Source organism: Sparus aurata, chromosome 20 (genome assembly GCF_900880675.1).
Source record: "Sparus aurata chromosome 20, fSpaAur1.1, whole genome shotgun sequence".
In the NCBI taxonomy this organism is placed as follows: Eukaryota; Metazoa; Chordata; class Actinopteri; order Spariformes; family Sparidae; genus Sparus; species Sparus aurata.
Window position 1 is genome coordinate 9,466,295 of NC_044206.1, and position 19,435 is coordinate 9,485,729.

Here is a 19,435-nt window from a genome sequence, read left to right on the forward strand (position 1 = left end):
GATAGACCGCAGTGAGCTTGTCCGTGTTTATACACATGGTTCAGATCATTATGACAAACAGCAGGAGAAAGTGACATTTTCATTCAACGGCCTATTAGCAAAAAATCATCACGCATGCCAACTGTTTGATCAAATGAGGGACGGAGGTCAGATTTTCAGCAGGAGGACGAGACTTAATAGAATCGTATTTACCAACTTTGAAGCATAGGGGCATCCTCAGTTTGTAGGGAAATGCTTTGAGAGTTTGACAATGCTAAAAAATGATCTACTCCCAGCTAAAAAACAAGTTATATTACTGCAGCTTTTTAAAACAGCTGTGGTTTGTTCCAGGTCAGCCTGGTTCATTAGCAGCAGGACTGGAGGGGTGCAACTGAATTAATGATGACGTTTTTTTTTTCTTCCTCTTCTTTCATGTGTTCAGTAGAGCCGAGCGATAATTCAACATCAGTGTTTATATTTTCTGTAGTGTTTTAAAACTGTCACATCAAGATGAAGAGTAGAGACTTATTCTGCTCTACATGAGTAAAATCTCAATATTAGATCTAAAATGTTAAAATTAAGACTTTAAAAAAAAAATACTTTGAAATATTATTGAGTATTGTAACATACAAATATGTATCCAGATAATGACATATTTTACAATACAGCAGATTGTAAATGTAATGACTAAGTACTTTATGTAAAATGACTATATGGAAAGTCTATATTTTTTCATTCCTTGTTTTATCTTGTTTTGCCTGCATCCGTGCCATGCAGAAGAACAAAAAGTGTCGTCCAAATGCAGAAAAACTGTGACAAAACGAAATAAACAATCATGCTTAATACGAAACGATAGACGTTTTTCTGACGTATGACTTAACACCATATTGCTGCACTTTCAGACACTTACCTGAACTTTATAACAAACACTTCTTCCTTTTGTTGTTCATTGTTCAACCTCTGAGGAGTGGTATTTTTGTTGAAATCTGGAATCTTTAATTTTGCTGGATTTTATTTGAACTTGCCTAACCCTAAAGTAAAAAGCTACCAGGATAAAGTCATGCTGTTGCTGTAAAAGACCTCTATCTATGCTACCTCCTCTGCCCGTATCAGCTTTACAAAATAAAAGCAGCACTATGGGTCACAGATTTCTTAAGTCTTATACCAACTTATTTTACTGGCATAGATGACAATATCTCGAGTATTGTAGCCACAGGCAATATTGAATCTGCAACTGAAAATGTCAGTGTATTCAGTGTTTCACTGCTATTTGCATTTGTCTATTAAGCCTATTTATCGCAGTGTTCAGTGAGCACAGGGTTGACTGAAACCCAGGACAGCTTAGAGGTCACACTCGATGCTGTGCCATGAAATACCCTGCATTTCTATAGACATCACACACACATATACACACACACTAAAATCTACCAGGTCTACCCACTAGCACATCTATCGCACAGTTCCTCACCCATTCCCGCTTCTCTTGGGAACAAAGAAACATGACTCCCTCATTCTCTAAGCCACTCATTTGGTGTGGTATCTCTCCCTCCCTCCTCCTCCTCCTCCTCCTCCTTCGCGGCTTCCTCCTCCTGCATCTCCGCCGGCTTCATTCGGCACGAAGGACGGAGGGGAAAACACAAAGGAAAGGAAAAAAAAACAAGACAGAAAACGACAAAAAAATGAACACGCTGATGAGTGTCAGTGAGTGGACAGTGAGTAGCTGAGAGGAGAAGTATAGAGATGAACAGATATATATCTATATATCCATGTGAAAGAGGGAGAAAATAGACAGTTACAGTGAGAGATAGACAGGGAGACAAAGTGAGAGATCGATAATAGCAGGAAAGAGAGGGAGAGCTGTGTGAACGATGAGTGAATGATTTTGTGAATGACATTTTGAGGCGAGTGACATTTGGAGCTTTTCAGTGAGGAGCGCAGGATCAAAGCACATTCGTTTCTGCTTCAATGAGAGGAGATGCTCCCCTTCTCTTTCATACACACCGCAACAAAACAGAAATACACACATAAGACACAAGGACAGGACCACACATGGACACACAGCCTGGCAGCCTGCTCCTACAGCGAGTCTTCAAACATACACTTGTGTATGTTCGTGCAATTCACCTTGGTTTTGTGGCTCTGCTCCGTACCCAGCCCGGATCCAGGAGTGTGCAGCTCCTTGGACACGACACACAGAAACTCAGCTTGGTCCTCTGTTCCGTAGCTGTACGACGAGCCGATGTTCACCATCTAGAAAAAGACGGGGACACACACAGCAAAAGATATACAGAGGGGAGAGGGACAGAGAGACAGAGTGAGTGTCAGGAATAATTAGAGAAAACACAAAGCAGGAGAGAGAAAGCAACTGAGAGAGCCGAGATCCCAAACTATAGTGAGGAAAGAGTCTTCTCATGCATGGTGAGGAGAAGCAGCTTGCTGTTACACACTCGGCAGTGGACTCAACAAGAAGCATCTTTCACTTGTGGGTCAGCTTCTGCAGGAAACTGTGCAAATTATAGCTGTGCAGCATGCAGTGGAGCTTAGTGCCAAAGCAGGGGAAAGGAGGGTCTGAATGTGACTTCTAGGCTACAGTGTGGGCAGGATGACCTACTAAGACTTTACAAGGTTTTGAGTTGACGGTCTGAGTTTTACTATTGGAGAAGGCCTCAACAAACTAAAGCTCTCATCTTAGGAGGCCAGGTCTATACCTTAAAAGATACCGTTAACACTGAAAGACTTTTCCCTACTACCATCTTTACACCGACTTAAAGATCAAAATATAGCTGTGCTTATTTGTACTGTGTGTTCACACTGACTGTGAGCAATGCTGCAGTGGGAATGCTGATAGTGTGAGAGTAAATACTGGTCCGCAGCTACAACGGTATAAACATGTCTAATCCCACAGTTAAAAGTCTAAACTAGGCAACAACTCACAGATATTTTTCTCAATTATCTGATAAATCCTTTGGTCAATACAGTTTCAGAAGAGGATAAAAAAATAAAAATATCCAGCCCATTTCCCAGAGCCCAAGCCGACATATTTAAAAGGTGAAATACAGTAGGTAAGAATTTGCCCCCTTTTGAATTCATAATCAAAAGAGCTAGAGGACAGCATATCACCAGAGTAACCGCTAACTGCTGCTAACTGTAGCTTATGATAGCTAGTTAGCTCAGTTAGCTGTGCAGCTAGCAGTCCAGATTAGGAGCTCAGGGCAACGTGGGAGTGTAGGTTTTTACACTGCTAGACCGGGAGCTTTGGAGCAGGATGGGTTGGGGCTAGCTGTTTAGCATGCTAACTTCTCCTCTCAGCTACTCACTGTCCACTCACTGACACTCATCAGCGTGTTCATTTTTCATTGATTATGCAACAGACAACTCAGACGTCATTATCATATTTTTTTTTTGGCATTTTTGCTTAAAAATATCACGTTAACAGTTAAGGGCATCCACTCATTTAGCTCAGACATTCAACATTTTATGCATCCACAACAGACGCATACATTTACTAATTATTCAGTGTTGTGTTCGGTTTTGTTGCTCACAATTTGAAAACACTGTTTGTGCTATTAAAGTCTTTCAGCAGACTTAATTATCTCAAAGTGTACATTTTGTTGTTTTTGACTTTTATAACCATACAGAATGTTTCTCCAATGTGTTTCTCAAACAGCTGTAGACCAACCTCTTTAACAAGGACAGTGACTACCCCAGGCTGCAGCTGGTACCCTGGGTTGGTATATCTGGGTAAGAGGTTAAAAGATATTGAAGATAAGGGGCTGCTGCATCTTTGAAAGTATGATTTCTTGTTGGATTTTGAGGTCTAATGAAGAATTCTTAAAATTAGACTTCTTGACTTATCTGAAAAAGAATATATGGACTTATCAGACTATTCCTACATTAGATCAATACATAAATCAAATGAATGCATTCTGGGAGTAAAAAAATCATCTCAAATCATTTTGGGAGTGCAGATAGCAGGGCTCAGGTTAGGGCCAAGGGGTCAGGCCAAGGGTCAAGATTAAAGGGTCAGCAGCAGCGTGAGTCCAACCCACAGTCCAGAGCAGTCCGGTGCGGGGCTTTCTGCAGGCGCGCACGCTGACCTGCTCAAACTTCCAGCCGTCCGACATCGTGGAGACCATCTGGGTCAACTCCTCCTCCTGGCATTGCAACACTCGATAGACATGCTTGGGGGGCACCTGCTGGGGAAAGACAGGAGAGGGGTTTAAAGAGACGGGGTCGAAAGATGGTCCAAAAAGAAGGTACATTCAACTTTTAAGAAAACTTTATTGTAATATGAACAAAGCTACAAGAATGCTTATACTCTGCAGTTTTATTTTTGGTTACTTAACTATAACTGGTCAAAAATTCAGGTTAACAGATGCAAGAGGCCCCACAACACACAACACAATGTCCTTTGGTCAATGAACCTATACAAAGCTGATCCTCGGTCACTTTTAGTTCATATTTATCTGCCTTGACCAAATCTTTGCAGCATGACGTGAAGGCGCTGGACAACAATCAAGATAAATAAATAATGTAGTTGGTGGATAGCTACAAAGCCAGTGCTTCTACTTTCCTATTTAGCCACAATATTTAACCCCAGGCAAACACGAGCAATAAGTCCAATAAAACACAGCACAACGCTGTGAAAGTGGGTGTATGTTTGGGATGGCAGTGGGATTATGTAAGAGTGAGTGCAACCATCCTGAGAAGGGAAAAGAAAGGAGAGAGAAGCCTGTACAGCAGTGCTCTTTTCAGAGGAGCACAGAAGGGTGAAATCACTCACAAAGAGAAAATGACTGAATAGCATTGCACTTACATCACTATCATGGTTGAAATATGTAGTACAGCAGATATTACTGCTGGATAAAACATAATGGTAATGTTTTTGGAAGATTAATCTAACTTGAAACAAACCAATATATTTATCGTTAACATTTACATAATATGGACGCAATATATTATATTTAATAGTCTAATAAAAATTAATGCAGTGACCGATATGATCTGTGTTTGACTTTTAAAGGCCACTGTAGCAGAGTGAGGCAGAAAACTCCATCATAAAAACACAGTTCTGTGTATACCTGCGTAGCTTTGGAGTCCCGCTCCACGATCCTCTCCTTGATCAGTTTGATCAGTGGGGTGATGTTGTAAAACTCAGCCTCCTCCAGGACGCCTTGAAAGAAAAGAACAAACAACTCAACTCCTGCGTGTGGACTGTAGCAAACTGGTTCCCAACAGTAAGAGACTGACAGACATAACCCCACCGTCCTCAACAGCCCCTTCATCAACAACACCAAAATGTGAGCAGTTAATATTCAAATATTGATGATACACAGGTGGATTTCCTTTAGTAATCCATTTATCTACTTCTTTTAGATGAATATTAAAAAAAAAAATGCATGTAGCTTTTAGCTTACTATTCACTGTTCTCCCCTTACTATAAGCTAAAAGTAATGGATTAAATGGCTGAAGTAACTTTTTAACCGTTTTACATACACTATTGTGGTATTCGGGTGTCAGGGCTAAGTCATCTAAAATTACATAGATTGTCCACGTAACCCCTGGGGTACATGTAACCCCGGCTAGAATTCACTGCTGCGTTGTATACTTAATAAGATAGTACTTATAGTACTAACAATCACTCTAGAAGAAACAACACCACATGAGGTGGTATGGAGCGTGCCTCCATATTACCTCACGTGATGTCGTTTCTTCAACTAGAAAGACTGTATATCCAAGGACATATTTTTCTTCCTTCCACCTTTTTTACAGATTAAACAAAGTCATGCATCCAGGACCCATCTGTGTAGTGTTTACAGTGTGTCAAAGACCTTCTTCAGCCAGCTCCTTGTTGTAGACCAGTTTTCCATGCCGCAAGTAGTTGAGGATGGGACCAAAGTAGGTAGGATCTCTGTCAATCACATAGGCACCCGTCTCATCCTATTACAGAGGGAGATCAGAGAGACAGACAGAAAAAACACGGTCCGTTATAACATTATCACATCATCTACCTCATTTAACTGCAGTAACTTATTAATCAGTTTTTCTTGTGTTTGACCTATGTCATGGTGAGGGTTTATTGGCCTGAAGTAGGGTGATACTGAGGTCAATATTATTATATTATAAGCTGTTTAAGTAGTCACTTGTTACAGTGCTTGAGACAACTTCTTTGTGGTCATGTCTTATTCAATGCATTACTTCACACGTATGTATTTAAATATATACTTATTTTTGTCGCTCCCTCAAGCAGTGGAGCTCTTCTGTCATATATGGACTATTTTTAGACACAAAAGTTCACAAGCCAGAGAAAAACATCCTGGTTGGATATTTTCATGTGGCGTATGCAGTACTGGCTGCCCAGAACGGATGTACGTATGCAAGATGCATTTCAGAGGTCTCCAAAATAAAAGCCCTCTTAAGTGGAGGTTATACTGATGTTAAAGTGATGCTTTACTATTCTTGAGAAGGAAACATATTTACAAATATTGTTGCTATATTTCTATGTAAAAAATACATGCAACTCCCAGCAGTAAGTTAAGTTTGCAGCCTTTATCATAAAAGTTCAGCGATTCCTAAAAATTTCCATAAAAACTCTGTTGCTTCCTGTTTCAAACAAAGCACTGCTTTTTCCCCTAAAGACCTTTCTGCCAGAGCAGCTGTTTTTTGCAGCTGGAACCAGAAGTTACTGCTTCCTGGCACTCCAGAGTAGTTGTTGGTGATTTTGTTATCACACGAGCTTCGACAGCCTGCTTCTCGTCCACCTCCAGGCTACTTCTGCCAAGCCTGCCTGGCTGTTATGTCATGCTTACTGCCCCTCCAACACACACACAGACACACACAGACACACACACACACACACACACACTCATCCTCCCCCTGTTCTTCCTCGTGATGATTGCTTGAAGCGGAGCCTCCTTTTAGCGTTGAATTAACAAAAGAGCCACTAGTCTTGCTCTTACCCAAGCAAAGGGTTATAAAGTGGGAAAAGAAGACGATTTGTTTGGAATTGCATGTAAGAGGGAGTTAAATTACATCAGCCGCTTATGCTGATTGTGTGAAATTAACACATGGTCTCTGTATCAGTGAAACATACAGGACTCCCAGAATTCAAAGAACACTTTCATCAGTCCACACCAACTACATGTCTAAAAATAGAACAGACCTCAAAATTCAGGAAAGTTATGTGATTTCTGCTAACTGAAGTCTTTTGCACTTCCATCAATTATGACCGTGCGACCAAACGGTAACCATGTGCAGCTTTTGGGTCTGGGTATATGGGGGAAAGACAGATTTAGTTAAAGAATGAGAAGATGTTCAGCTTAATAAAGAGAACCTACTTTATTCACATGACTGATTTTTCTTTTTTAATGGCTGTGCGCTGAAGTAGCAACGGATAACCTTAGCCTCCGGCAGCAGCAGGCGCATCTTATCCCTTATATTAGCAGGTCCATACTCATACACACAGAATCACTCAACCAAACAGCAACTGTTATGAGCTTCTACCATTTGAGTAGAACCCTGGCCAAAGAGACTTACATCTCTTCATTGGTTTAAAAAAATATATAAATAAATATTGTATTGTATCTGACATTCACATGGTCCTGTTTTGGCTTCTGAAGGTAGAACCAATTAGGATTTAGTGCTGCTTTAAATATTCAAGGGGCTTAACCAGACTTTCAGGTTGTTTGTACGAATCCCTATATGTTTATTTCGACCTGCAATATAATCATCTCCTATCCTCCACCTGAGAGCTCCAGATCATGGATAAGAGCTGGATAAGGTTGTCCAACTGGACTGTAAACAAATGAGCTGGCTTACAGCCAGTTTACTTCTCGTGTGTTCCTCCTCTTCCTGTATGGAGGTAGAGGCTCTCAGGTTATGGAAGTTAAATCATGTCATTAATCAAGAGCATAGATTTTCAGTTTGAGAGCATGATTTCATTCCTTTTCAGTGACACAGCTCTTTCGCGTGCTCAGATTTTTTCTCCTCATGCTCACATTTTGTTCTTGCATTTAAATTTCTTCTGCTCTCTTTCAAAATGTCAGCTTGAACTCAAAAATCACATGCCCGTGTTCACATTTCTCCTTCTTGCACACAAAAATTTCGCTCGCATTCAAATGTGCCCTCTGCAAGCTCAGATCTAAAGTGCACACGCTCAGAACACACACCTGCTCACAGGTCAAGTTCTGCTCTCGGATCTCTCCTTTGCTCACGGATTTTTCTTGTGTATCAACACTGTCAACCAATAGAAGGCCGGCTACTGTTGACCAATCAGATTACACCCGCTTCTTTGCGGGGCGGGCACTCTTTCTACCGGGTTTATCTACTTCCGCCCTCCAGGCTGTTAAATGTGGTGGTTGCCTTTATTTTTTGACGACCTTTGGAATAAAATATCAGTTAATCAATACACCAGCGCCCGTGCTTTTCATTACAGTAGCGACATCAACATAAAGTAGAACAATAGCTACTGTACTTTCGCCATATTAGCAGCTGCCCAGGCAGCGGGATATATCTTATATGGTATAAATACTGTGCGTTAAGTAAGATCGCGATGATAGTACAGGGGTTTAAATGTTCGTTTCATAATGATTTTTGCTTCATGAGACGCTGGTTCGCATCCCGGCTCGGCCGGCACCCTCGCTCGTGTAATGAAAAATGATGTAATGACACTATGATGATAAATACGCTATCATCATAGCGTATTTTTCATTCATCCGTTTTTCATTACACGGATTCTACTACTGCAGGGGTTCTCAACCCTTTGCAAGCTGCCCCCCCCCCAAAGCTGGTTCATTGCAGTTGGAAAAACGTTCAGCGTCAGTGGTCACGTCTTCTTCCTTGATTAAAAAAAATAAATTAATTAGACCCGGCATTTATTTGGAACCTGCGGTTATTTATCAAAATATACACCTGCACCTGGCGTTTAAAGTGGACCCTGCGGTTAATTGAAACTCGGCTATTATATAAAGTACATTTACACCCCGCTCTGTACGCCGGGCCGGGATGCGAACCAACGTCCAATGAAGCAAAAATCATCATCAAACGATATTCTTAACCGCTGTACTATCGCCCCGATCATAACCACGCTGCAGTATTTATACTATATAAGATATATCCCGCTGCCTGGGCAGCTGGCTAATATGGCGAAAGTACAGCAGCTATTGTTCTACTTTATGTTGATGTAGCTACTGTAATGAAAAGCACGGGCGCTGGTGTATTGATTAACTGATATTTTATTCCAAAGGTCGTCAAAAAATAAAGGCAACCACCACATTTAACAGCCTGGAGGGCGGAAGTAGATAGCTGAGGGAGTAGATAGACCCGGTCGAAAGAGTGCCCGCCCCGCAAAGAAGCGGGTGTAATCTGATTGGTCAACAGTAGCCGGCCTTCTATTGGTTGACAGTGTTGATACACAAGAAAAATCCGTGAGCAGAGGAGAGATCCGAGAGCAGAACTTGACCTGTGAGCAGGTGTGTGTTCTGAGCGTGTGCACTTAAGATCTGAGCGCGCAGAGGGCACATTTGAATGCGAGCGAAATTTTTGTGTGCAAGAAGGAGAAATGTGAACACGGGCATGTGATTTTTGAGTTCAAGCTGACATTTTGAAAGAGAGCGGAAGAAATTTAAATGCAAGAACAAAATGTGAGCATGAGGAGAAAAAATCTGAGCACGCGAAAGAGCTGTGTCACTGAAAAGGAATGAAATCATGCTCTCAAACCGAAAATCTATGCTCTTGATTAATGACATGATTTAACTTCCATATCAGGTCACTCTGGTCCAGCCCTTTGAAGAAGCCTATTCTACCCTAGGCTCTCTGCTAATGTTTTTGCTTCAAGAGTCTGAGAGCATACCTGTGCTTCCAGCAGCCTGGAAATCCTGCAGGTGGGAGGTGGATGCAGTAGAGCTACTTCAAATATTATCAATATCATCGTGACAGCTACACCAGTGAGGCTCTGAGATTTGATGGGAGAAAATCCACCTATTCAAACTTCAACACCAGAGTCATCCCTCTATTCCCATCTTGTAGAGCTGGAGGTGGTTGCACCAGCTCTTTTATAAGTTTAAACTTATGACTTGATTCCACTGGGTGCGTCTCTGCAATCTCACATAAGCAGCACGTTTTTGTTCCAAACACTAAAACAGTGATTACCATTGGAATAAAGAGTTGTTGATTACTTATTTTAATGAAGAAAAAATAATCACCTTTGGCAGCTTTACACAGGTTTATTGTTATTATTTTGTTGTGCAGACTATGAGTCTGCACAGGATGTTTTAATATGAAAATCGAAGGGATGCTCTATGCCAGGGTTAGGGTTACTTTTTCCTGGACGGTTCAGTACTGAAACCTTATGGTGGGCCACAGTCCAAATGCAACCACCTATTATACTGTATTGTATTATCAAGATGTAAATTAGTGCTAGAACCCCCAATGTCCCTTTGTTGATTGGCTTCCTGCCCAAAGTGTCCGCCAGGCACAAATTGAGAAAAATAGGGATTATAAATATTTTTACCTCACAAAATACTGAAAAGCATTAACATTGCTTTAACTTTTGAAATTAAATTTGTAATTTTTCTACAAACTTTTGGCATGCCAAATTAAACCTTATGGTGGACCAACTTTGGCTTGAGGGCCCTACTTTGGGCAGCCCTACTCTATTTCACTGTCTGAATTCCTGCCTAGCCCAGTGTGCCCCATACACCATGACAGGGATGCTGTCAATTTCCACCACAAATAGAATTGCTGCATAGTCTCTGCAGAGCAGAGTTGCTTCCGGGACATTATTGAAACATGCCGTGGATCAGCTGGTGGAACCACAAACCAGTGGTTGTGTTGCATCCGTGACATGATGCAGATGTGCCAAGTGCAATCTGGAAATAAGCCTAATCATCCCTTCAGAGTTAACTTAGTGGAGATTTAACCATTACACAGTAATACAATGAAATTACACATAATAGTTCTTATGTAGTTATAACGTTACATTATGTTACTACAACATATTTAAACCTAGTAACTGAAACATGTAACTGAGCTACTTAAATAGCTAGTTTTGCATAGGTAGAGGAAATACACAGACAGACAGTCAGGTGAATAGGCCTGTTCTACTAGGAGCAAGAAGACATTTTTGAATGATAACTACTGTGTTGCCAAGCCAATCTATATGAGGAATATCACTTTGTCCCTGACACTCATCTCTCCCAAGTCCAACCAATCTTTGCTGGCGTAGCATGACAGGAGCTTATGATGACTCGTACCCAATGAAACGAATGCAAGGGAACAAGGAAACCTACGTACCCAAGTGGACAGATTCAGACTGTAAAACAGTCTGCAGGATGGAGATGCAGCTGGATGCGGGATGGATAAGTGGGGGGAAAAGATAGAGAAATATGGCGGGAAGACAAATATCTTAGGAGAAACTGTACGACAAGTAACCTCCAATTAGAAATGATGGGTAGACGCTTTTGCAAATACCGAACACAAAGAAGCATAGAGGGACACTGCCATAGAGACGGAAGATGAAGACACATGGGGTTTGCGTGTGTTTGTGTGTGTGGGATCTGTGTGTGACAGACAGACAGACAGACATAAGGGATAGAAGGATGGAATACACGGACCAGCAGGCAGCTTGTGGAGAGTGTGTCTGCACATAAAATCACAGTGATTAGAGCATAGAAGGGCTGTGGCTGCAGCACAGAGCGCGCACACACACACAAACACCATTCTAAACGACTGGAGGAGCTGCAGTGGAGGACAGACCGACGCCTCATCAACGTGACTTGACTTGACAGTGTGGGCATGACAACACTGGCAAAAAGCTTCCTCAATGTGTCAGAGGTTTCTCTCTCTCCCTCACAAACACACACACATAATTAGTAGTTATCTCTTATGACAGACCCATTTGCAGCCACAGTACCCCAATTTGCTCACAAGATAATATTTTCAGTTGTTGAGAAGACAGGGACACTAGTTGGTGAGTTAATGATTTACATAACATTTGTTCAGGGGAATAGGATGCGTCTCCACAACATCTCCCTGTAGAGGTAAATAAATCCCACAGGCTGCAGTATCACCAAAAGCCAAACAAAAGCCCTGTTCACTTCGCAAAACACGCACACACACACACACACACACACACACACACACACACATGCAAACACACATACGCAAGCCTGCTGCATTCTGCTGCTTGCTTGAGCTTGTGTAAACATTAGCAATGAAGGACACTGAAAAAAAACATCCCATACCATAGTTAAATGTTTATCCATTGTGACATTTTCTAAAACATTACCTGTGTGTATGCCGTGTGTAACTTCTGAAGCTTCATTTGGAAATACTGAATGACTCTAGTGGCAGATCATAGAGAGCATAGCCCTAGCATAGGGCTATAACTAGGGCATTCGTTCAATTTAATGGCTGACTGAACTTGACACCTACCCATCAGTCTCATCCAATCAACACCCATTGATTAATCCAGGCATGTCTTACACCAACTGTAAAGTCCTGGCATGGCAACCTTGGACAAAAGGTACATGGTTGTATTTAATCCCATTATTGAGTGCAGCACTAGATAAAGCATCACAGTGACTGCCACAGTGTGTGTTACTTTAAATCTAATTAATTAACTTATACATCAGATGGATTTAACGGTTAGGACTCAACAATGAGCTACAAAGAAGCCGGGCTTATGTTCTGTTTTCTATCAAAATTACTTTTATACAGAACCACGGTGGGTACTATTTTGCTTCTTACATTGCAGCCTTTGCACTGTGACTATAACATATACATACATTGCTATGTAGATGCCCAAATGATATTCTGCCTCTGCGAAAATGCGAAAACACACACATGGGCGGGCTGTCCATGTAATTCTGATCTTAACAGGGACAAGAAACAGAACAACTTGTGGAACAGAAAAAAACTCCAGACATGAGTGTGATTGCTAATTAGGGCTCAGCCTTATTTAATCGTCCCCAGCATCACAGATTGTCCAGCTGAACCACCAACATGTCAGTGTAGGAGTAATGTTTGGTGAAAGGAGGCCTCATGGCAGCTCTACAAGGATGCACACATGTGATTTTATGTGCTTCCGCACCTTGCCAAGTGAACGAAATAGCCTTGTTGATTAAGATCATAAATTCTCTTACAAAAAAAATTCAAAATTCATTCAAATTCATTCGAAGTTCTTCAAAAGTCTTGTAAGTGTTATTCTGCAAACTAATGCACACATTGGGTTTTTTTCCCACAAATGTTTGAAAAAGGATATAACTGCTGCAATTCTCCCAGATGAAACCTCCATTACTTTCATCTGAATTGATTTTGATACTAAGTTTAACATCAAAGCAGTCAAGGAAATATTTGGAAATAATTTTTCCTACCATGGGTTTGCAAATTCCAAACCTAACTATATACAAAACATGCTCTTATTATGTTGTCCAACTCTAATTTGTATATCCTGATAGTTGAAAAGGAACACGTCAACACAACTATGTACTGTTTTTTTCAAATTAAAACATTGGCTCAAGCATTGGCGTCCCATTAACTGTCTTGGAGCAAAGATAAAATGATAAAGCGAGTCCAGGCATGTGCTGGAATCCACTGTGAGTCGTGAAGACTCCCACAGAGTTTATCCGAAGAGAATACCTGAGTATTTGTACGGATAACTGAATTAACAACATTCAAACCATCAAAACTCACCAGTATGATCCCCTTGGTATGTAATATGATTAAGCCATTGATAATCATAAATCTCTAGTAATGAGATTATGTAGTTATTATAGTCTGCAGCAGGCCGCCTTACCTGTTCACCTAACATCACTTAGCATCATCATCAAAGCTGAATCTAAGCTACATTATATAATTGGCTTGGGACAACGTCAGGTCGGCTTGGGTTGTATTAACAGCAGATAGCCCTGGGTTGGGTTCGGTGTGGGGGCAGGGCATCTGAGGTGCTCTAATCTTATTAAAACAGTCACACACAGCCAGACAGTCTGTGTGTGTGTGTGCACGTGGGTTTTAAAAACAGCCAAGAACCCCTGAGCAGAAACATGCTAAGGTCAGCGGATTAGAGGGGGACTCCAGCACGGCTAAAATCAGCTTCTCTCCTGAGTGAGAGATGAAAAACACACAGGCTGGACTGCTGCTCTGTGATTCAGCTTCAGATTGCTCTGGGTGCTAAATAATCCAAACAGAGGCTGGTTTCAGCCTGGTGGGAAAGACAGTATGCCACCCTGTATGCAGTCAACACTATCCCAGTGTCTAATTTCGGGACAAGATTCGATGCAGTGTGTTAAATGTCTTCATTCCCAGATAGCACAAGGAACACTGTCGTCAGCAGTTTCCGCAGAAGTGGAGAGCCACTCAGATTCTGACGTATCTATTGATCCTTTTAGATCGTAGTGGACGGCCTAAATAAAAGCAACAATAGCTCTTTCTCTGAGGGTTTTTGTTTTCTTTCATAAAAGTCTATTCATAATTTTATGAGGTTAGAGGATGTGGTCTTTATTTCAGGCTAGGTCTGCCATAAAACACTGAGAGAAATTCTGTGCAACATCATCTGTGGAGTGATGTGCCAGACTTGAACAATCATTGTTATGTAGGTAGCTAACAAGATACAAGGAGGCTCATTTGTTTATCATTATACAACACAGGATACAATGAAATGCTAATTGTAGACCCTTTATGCACATACACAAAACAAAAAATTATATTGTTATTGCTGATGCCTGGAAGATGGGTACCGATTCTGTAGTGGTATAATTTTTGCAATCAACTAGTCCGCAATATCAACTTTAATGTGTTAGCAGGACTTGGGAGGTTTGACAAGCTGAGAGGAATTACAGTAACTGAACTTGCAGACAGATGAAGTTGTATCTTTGTTGGAAAATGATAATTCCATGAATGAGACAGATTTCTTTTCCCCGGCTAACTGTGCATCCAATCTGTTGTATTAATCACGCGTGTGTGCATTCACAGCTGGTAATATCAGGGGGTATTACCAACTCAAAGGAACATGGTTTGTATTCATCATGATGCCTTTTAGAGGAAAGCTGCTGATTACAAACAAATATTAAAAACTTTTTTCCTTGCAATTTCACATTATACTGTAACAGCTCTCGTAATTTACAGGAGAATTCATTAGCAGTGTAGTGATTATCATTAAATTTTCCTTTGGCCACTAGACTGCAGCTCTATACACAAATGGTGACCTTGGCCTTATACATACTTGTGCTTAATGCAATCCTCCAACAAAACCATGTTCTTGATTTTTTTACATTGTACCACAAAGGAACCTGAGACCTGACAACAGATAATACACAAGACGATACACATCTCTAGGATCAACATGAAACATGTCTCTCTCTGGTAGGAAAATATTCACATTTAGTCTTTTTACAGTGTCCCATCTATTAATATATAAATTATCCATACATAGGTTACATTCCAGGGATTCAGTGCCTCGCCCAAAGCTCAATTCATAATTTTAGGATGACAGCAGTGTGACGGAGCCAGAAGACCAAAACACTAAAATGAAGTCCCTCTGTTGTGTCTCTGGAGAGGCAAGAGTTTATGATAAAGAGCAGAAGTAAAAGACGCAGACGAGAAAGGACAAGCGTGTGATAAGCGCTAACAGTGAGTCAGCTGCTGAGAGCGAGGATAAGGAAAGGACAGGACAATGATGACGGGGATGGAAAGAGCGGCAATGGGGGAAGGAAAGAGATGTAGGTGTGTTTGTGCATGTGCAAGAGGGACAGAGAGAAGGAGAGAGAGATTTGGTGTGCAACTGTATGTCTTAAGGCGGCGCTGAGGGAGCTACTGACAGGTCACAGCTGAAGGTCACATGGGAATATTCTTTCCACAGAGCCCAGTGGTGCAGCAGGGGAACAGCCACCTTTCAAATCTCATTTTGGTGGATGTTTTTTTGGCTTAGTAACCTGTTCGTCTACGGAGGTTTGTCCTCTGCAAACCATGGACATGTGACAAGATGTGAAACCCACCGCCGAATAACATCTAAAGCACATGGCGTTGATGCTAAAGATGAGCTGATTAGGATCAGCACATGATGATGTATACTGTAAAATGATATAAATTAGTCAGTTAGACAGCCTGTCATCAGTTTGTACTGTGGTTTAGTTCCTCCGGGCATGTTAGACCTCATGGGTGATGTTGTAAATCAATGAGCAGGACTGTTTTACAGCATGAGATTTTTTTGAAAATGTAATGTACTTTAATTTATGTCAATTTTGATGATGAGCTCAGTACATTTTTACTTAATATGGACAGATCTCACAGCCTATCACCTGGCAAAAACAAACACCAGGGGTCAGGCCGGCTAACTTCCAGTTTAGCGCCCGGCTAACTTGAAAGGGGATAAAATAATTCAATCAGGTGGCTCTTCTAGATTTTCTGACAGTATGATGACTCATTTTACAGCGCTTGTGAGGATCAAAGACAATGATGCTGTCCTGAAAGTGCAGCCTACGCTACTGCAGGAACATAGTATTGGCTTCTTTGCAGAGGAAGTTCTGGTGAAGCCAACAGTGTTAAATGCTCCTCCCCTTCTACGTTGGTTTTACCAGTGGATTAAAAACCTCACATCAACTGTATCAGAGAACAGAAACATCATGCTCTTCACTGACGAGTGCGCTGTCTTGAGTGTGTGACAACAGGAAGTGCAGCATTAAAAATATGTAATAAAATATCATGTAGATATTGTGGCGGACCACCACAAATAAATGAATGTGTGGCAAACACTGCATGATCAATATTACTTTACTTAATTTATAGTTGTACTTAAATATGCCAGGACTGATCCACTTTTTTGTCCAGGTTGTATAAACATTTGAGATGTTTGCTGTCCTGCCAAAGGTACCTGTGATGTTATTCAATGTTTTTTTATTAGCTTAGTAAATTTACATGGCAAGGTAACTTCTATTGTTTTCTTATGGCAGATGTTTGCACAGTTAAATGTTTACATTATGTAATTTTGCACATTTTACTCAGATTGCTACATCTAAAACATTTGAGAACTGTAAAACTAGTACTAATACTAGTTTTTGATTATATTTGTTGTCATATCACCACAGAGTAACAGCTAACTGTTGCCTACTAGAACTGTAGGTAGTAGGTTCAGTTAATTGTGCTACATACTGCCGACCACAAATTTCCATAGCAGATTGTGACGTCCTCAGATGTTTTACTTTGCTTGACCAATGATCACTTTCCCAAAAGTATTCAGGTAAGGTATTCAGGAAAAGCAGACAGAAAATATTCACATTCAAGAAGATGAAACAAGTACGTTTTTGCCATTGTTGCTTTAAAAAAGATTCTATCAGTCCTGTACTATGCAATCTTGTAAAAGACATACGGTTCCATTTCCAAATTGAGTTAAATTACTGTAAGTACATCAGTCTACATAACCCCATCCTATCGCTGATATTCTCACAGTTGCTAAACAGAGAACATCATCCAGTAAGAGGTTGTTGTTTTTTTGTCAAGTTGCAGCAGACTCCCCTTTCCCTCCCTGTCAGACACATGCATATCAAAGGCTGGATGATAATAGAAATCTGCATTATTCATGAGCCTTGCCAGCTCCTCCACTGTGCTCAGTCTGCATGTGACTGAGAGATGCACAATACATCTCTCTCTCTCCATAAGATGCCAGCTGTACAGCTACTGACTGTGCAGCTCCCTGCAGAAGAGGAGGCACGTGTTCATCCATCTGACCCAAGCTACATTCACACCACAAAATGATGCTGAGAGAAACACACACACACACACACACGCACACACACATACATAGGAGAAACAGAGAGTGGGAGAGCTTCTTGCTGCACATGTACAGTATATCAACTGGGGATTAGACAACTCTACGCCTACTCTGGAGCTGTGTTTCCGGACCAGAAGAGAATTTAAGTAATAGGTTCTGGAAATTGCATACAGACAACACAGTAATTAGTATAATATAGTTAGGTGGTTTCCTTTAAGACTTCTGTGATTCTTAGGAGATAAAACATCACAGTGCACAACTGATAATGGGCTTTTCATTCTTGCCAAGACATGTGCACATATTTTTGCACACATCTCTTGTGTCAGGCTAGAGAAAATGCACCTCTGGTACCACAGCAGAGCATATTAAATTCATGGCTTTCATCGTGATATACTCTGCCAGAAATAAAACAAATGTTTATCAAGCCCAACCTTAGCCACTTGTCAGCGAATAGCGACGTTATCACTTGGTGTAATACACACGAATGTAAAACTCACTATCGACAGCAGCCATGAGTCACCACAGGAATGTTATAAAATGTTTAAGTGGGTTTTCGGCAGCTTTCTTTGGACATGTACTTACAGAGGGTGACGTTACAATTACGGGTTAGCTCTGACATGTGTGTGTTTAAGAATATACACGGTTAGCTAATTGAGACACAAAATAACTAAGTGCACTTTAGTGTATGAATATTAAAGCACCACAGAGGTCAGTGTTGTAGAAGGTCAATGACACATTATTACAACACATGCTTAGCAGCAGTTATTACAAAGTAATAATACATTTTAGCCTCTTGTGAAGTGTCTGGGGTTGATGAACGTGTCCTGGGGGGGGACTCACGGTGTCTGAGTGCAGGTCCTGCTGCTGGCACAGCCGGTACAGGAACGAAGTTTGCTCCTTGAGGAGGGTTTGCCGCGTCGTGAGGAACACCGTGCCGCCGACGTTCAGCCGGACCCACTTCCCGTTGCTCCCCCCGGTAGGGTTGATGACCGAGCCGTTACCGATGCTCTGCGGCGCCGTCCCGCCCGGTTCCGCCGCGGTGGCCGTGGCGGAGGTCGCGTTCTCCCCCGCCTCGTTGTCTTTGTTGTTGTTGTTATTATTGTTATTGTTATTGCTGTTGTTGTTTCGGTGGCAGCCGTGGCGCGGTGACGGAGCAGCGACGTCCGCCGGTTCGAGCTGCTCGTCCGCCGTCGTTGCCATTTGGAAACAGGCGTTAGACACGAAGTGAAGACGAGCGAGGGGCGTCCGTCCGTGTCCGCTGTTGCCTCGGCTCTTTCTCCCCCTTATCAACCAACCAAACGACCGACCGACTAAGCCCCGCCCCAACCCGCACAATCTCAGGATCCGAACTCCGGAAATTAGACATAGTGCACCCGAGAGGTACTTTCAAAATAAATCTCTACTCTCACTGTCAATGCTAACCCACATTATAGTCTTCCTAACTCATTGAACTTTTATCTGAATTATGTTTAAGTTGGAAACTGTGGCCATGGCCCAGGCTCCGAAACCAAAGAACCAAAACAGTCACTAGTTAATAAAACAAATAAGTCAATGCCCCCTGTCAACAAGTCACCAACTGGCCATTCTAAATTATGCACACAAATCCTTCACACAAATGTTGTCGCAATTTACCTTATTTGTTTCAAACTATTTGCAGAAATTAAGTCCAGTTAATGGTTTAAAAGTATACCT

At 41.5% G+C, this 19,435-nt stretch overlaps 1 protein-coding gene across 4 annotated transcripts in view; it reads right to left on the bottom strand.

Annotated features, from left to right (window-relative positions):
* kctd17 (potassium channel tetramerization domain containing 17) overlaps positions 1-19,047 on the bottom strand; it is a 23,421-nt gene extending 4,374 nt beyond the window's left edge. The window contains exons 1-6 of one of the 4 annotated variants that reach the window (XM_030399969.1): positions 18,584-19,047; positions 5,811-5,919; positions 5,061-5,152; positions 4,029-4,175; positions 2,104-2,229; positions 1,448-1,583 (exon numbers count right to left, since the gene is read on the bottom strand). In XM_030399969.1, coding sequence (XP_030255829.1) covers positions 1,488-1,583; positions 2,104-2,229; positions 4,029-4,175; positions 5,061-5,152; positions 5,811-5,919; positions 18,584-18,943 — 930 coding nt within the window. In that variant the 5' untranslated portion in view covers positions 18,944-19,047 and the 3' untranslated portion in view covers positions 1,448-1,487. The remainder of the gene's footprint in view (positions 1-1,447; positions 1,584-2,103; positions 2,230-4,028; positions 4,176-5,060; positions 5,153-5,810; positions 5,920-18,583) is intronic. The other 3 variants (XM_030399964.1, XM_030399968.1, XM_030399965.1) reach the window with 3 other exon arrangements.
* Positions 19,048-19,435: the final 388 nt, after the last annotated feature.